At 22.2% G+C, this 2,361-nt stretch overlaps 1 protein-coding gene across 1 annotated transcript; it reads right to left on the bottom strand.

Moving 5' to 3' along the window:
- Positions 1 to 308: 308 nt before the first annotated feature.
- On the bottom strand, positions 309 to 1,597 carry LOC111613461 (the record flags this gene model as incomplete). The annotated part of the gene is made up of 3 exons (XM_023354818.1): positions 1,434 to 1,597; positions 1,192 to 1,338; positions 309 to 515 (listed from the first exon to the last, which is right to left on the bottom strand). Coding segments are annotated over exons 1-3 (487 nt in total), but the record flags the coding sequence as incomplete, so codon positions are not given.
- Between the last annotated feature and the right edge of the window lie 764 nt (positions 1,598 to 2,361).

Below are 2,361 nucleotides of genomic sequence, written 5' to 3' on the forward strand. Positions count from 1 at the left end.
TTTTGTTCACCCATTTTGAAACTTCATAATCCCTGTACCTTTTGTCGAAAATTTCTGAAATTTTGCACACACAAAAAAATTTGTTTTTGATATTTAAATATTTTCTAAAATATTCAAAAATTCATCACAGTGAAGATAAATAAAAACTACAATAAGTAACTTCGTGTATTTGGCATTTTTAAAAATTTATTTTTATTAATAATTTCAATAAAATCTCGGCCAATTTTTCTATTTTTATAAACTGTTTTCTTGTTAATTAAACATTGGATACATTTAATTTCGTTAAAAGCAAAGCAAACGATACTTACGCATCGAATACAAAGAAGGTTCCATAACGTCACCCTGTCCTTCATTTTGTTGATTGGGTGCTATTCCATATTCATTATCAGAGTATCTTTGTTCGCTATTATCATCCACATAATCTAAATAATCATATCGTCTAGTTTCGGGTGTATTCTGAGATGGTGTAACCTTGGAAGACTGTTCATTTTCAGTTTCTTTACTTTCACTCTCAGCTGGAAGGAAAGATATTTGCTATTGAATATAATCTTATAATGTTTTATCGCCGCATGATCTTAAATTCTAGTTTCATTAAATAAAGAAATATTTTTGAAAAAGATAAATGCCTTTTCTCGTATAATATTTAAATCAATATTTCCATTATCATACAAACAACACTTCATATTTTATGAATATTACAGAATTATGGAAGTAGCTTTTATTAGATAATCTCTTATATTTAAAATTTTAATTCTTATTTAAAAAAAATAATAATAATAACTTTAACATTTTACGAAATTAAGATTTAATTTTAAGTCCTCCATATTAAAAAATTACAATTGTTTTTAAATTAAATTATTAAATATAATATTAAATTTATAACCTTTTAGTACATTATATAATAACTGTATAAAGGAAAATAATTAAAAAAATTATTAAATAATGTATTTTTTAAGATAAAAAATAACTTTTATAATGAAAATATATAAAATTTATAAGCTTATATACATATAAACACTTTTCGTTTCCTACTACGTTAAATAAATTATATTTACAAGAGAATATATTAAATTATTAATAATGACTTTTATGGTTATAAATAAGTGAATATAAGTCTAAATTTTTATATACATATTTCGACTTATAAAATAATATATTTTTTAAAAAGTTAAAATAATTTTACAAGCATACTTTTCTGTATTTCTGACGCATTATTTACAGCAGGAGTAAAAATGGGTTCTTCATCCTTTTTCTGTTCATAGGATATAATATCATCCATTAAATTAGCTGGTTTATTTTGTTGGTTTCCGAACATAATTTCTTCTTGAGATCTTTTATCTGAAATAATAATAATAATAATAAAATTCACAATATAAAAGAGAGAGAAAAAAAAATTATTCTAAAGAAGAAAAGAAGCTGAAAAATCTGCTTACCTTTCACATCTGGAGATTCCGATACACTATTATCATTATCATCTTTTGTTGTATCAGAAGAGGGTGCCGCTATTATTGTGATTATTAAAGTTAAAAAGAAAACCAGGAGATAAGGATACCATCTGATCGCCATATTTTACTGAAAATATAAATAAATATGGTATAAAATATAAGATCATTTTAATTTATATTTATTAAAGAAAAAAAGACAAGATATTTTATGTGATCGAAAGGTGAAATTCCTAATCATATCACGCCTGAATGGAATTTAAAGTTGAGTGAACACATTCCACTTCTCGAGTTGGAAGAAATAAAATGGTAAAGAAACTGTTCACCAGAAAATTCTATCACCCGTTATGATGTACCTATTATTGAACTGCAATTTTATCAAATGTGATTTTTAGCTTTTATACCTTCTTTTCCAAATATTCTATTTTTACTTGCTTTTATTATAAAATATATCAAGAAAAAAAAAACAATGCAAGAGTGATGTAAACAAGTCAATAAATATTAAAATTAAATTGTTATAAGTAAATTTAACTTAGTTTAAATAATGTAAAATCTAAATATATAAAAAATGTATTCAGTATTTTTTTAAAATAAAATAAATCAATTTTTAAAGAGAAATAATGAAATATTGTATAAATACTGATAAAATATTCGAAAATATAATATTATTATACAAATAACATTAATTTTTATTATTATTAAATAATAATTAAAAAATATCCAACATCGAGTTGCATAACTTTCCCGGTAAAAACTTAAAATTGTGTGTGCCACCATCTGTTATACGATTTTATTTAAAATATTTTTTATATTATTAATTATTATAAAATAGCCAAAAGCTTAATTTTGAAGCTAGAGAAGAGTTTTATATATATAAAAAAAATTATAAATGCTAATAAAGTGTAAAATCTTCATCAAG

This window comes from Centruroides sculpturatus, unplaced genomic scaffold (assembly GCF_000671375.1).
Source record: "Centruroides sculpturatus isolate CEXI.00-Female unplaced genomic scaffold, Cexi_2.0 scaffold1739, whole genome shotgun sequence".
Taxonomy (NCBI): Eukaryota; Metazoa; Arthropoda; class Arachnida; order Scorpiones; family Buthidae; genus Centruroides; species Centruroides sculpturatus.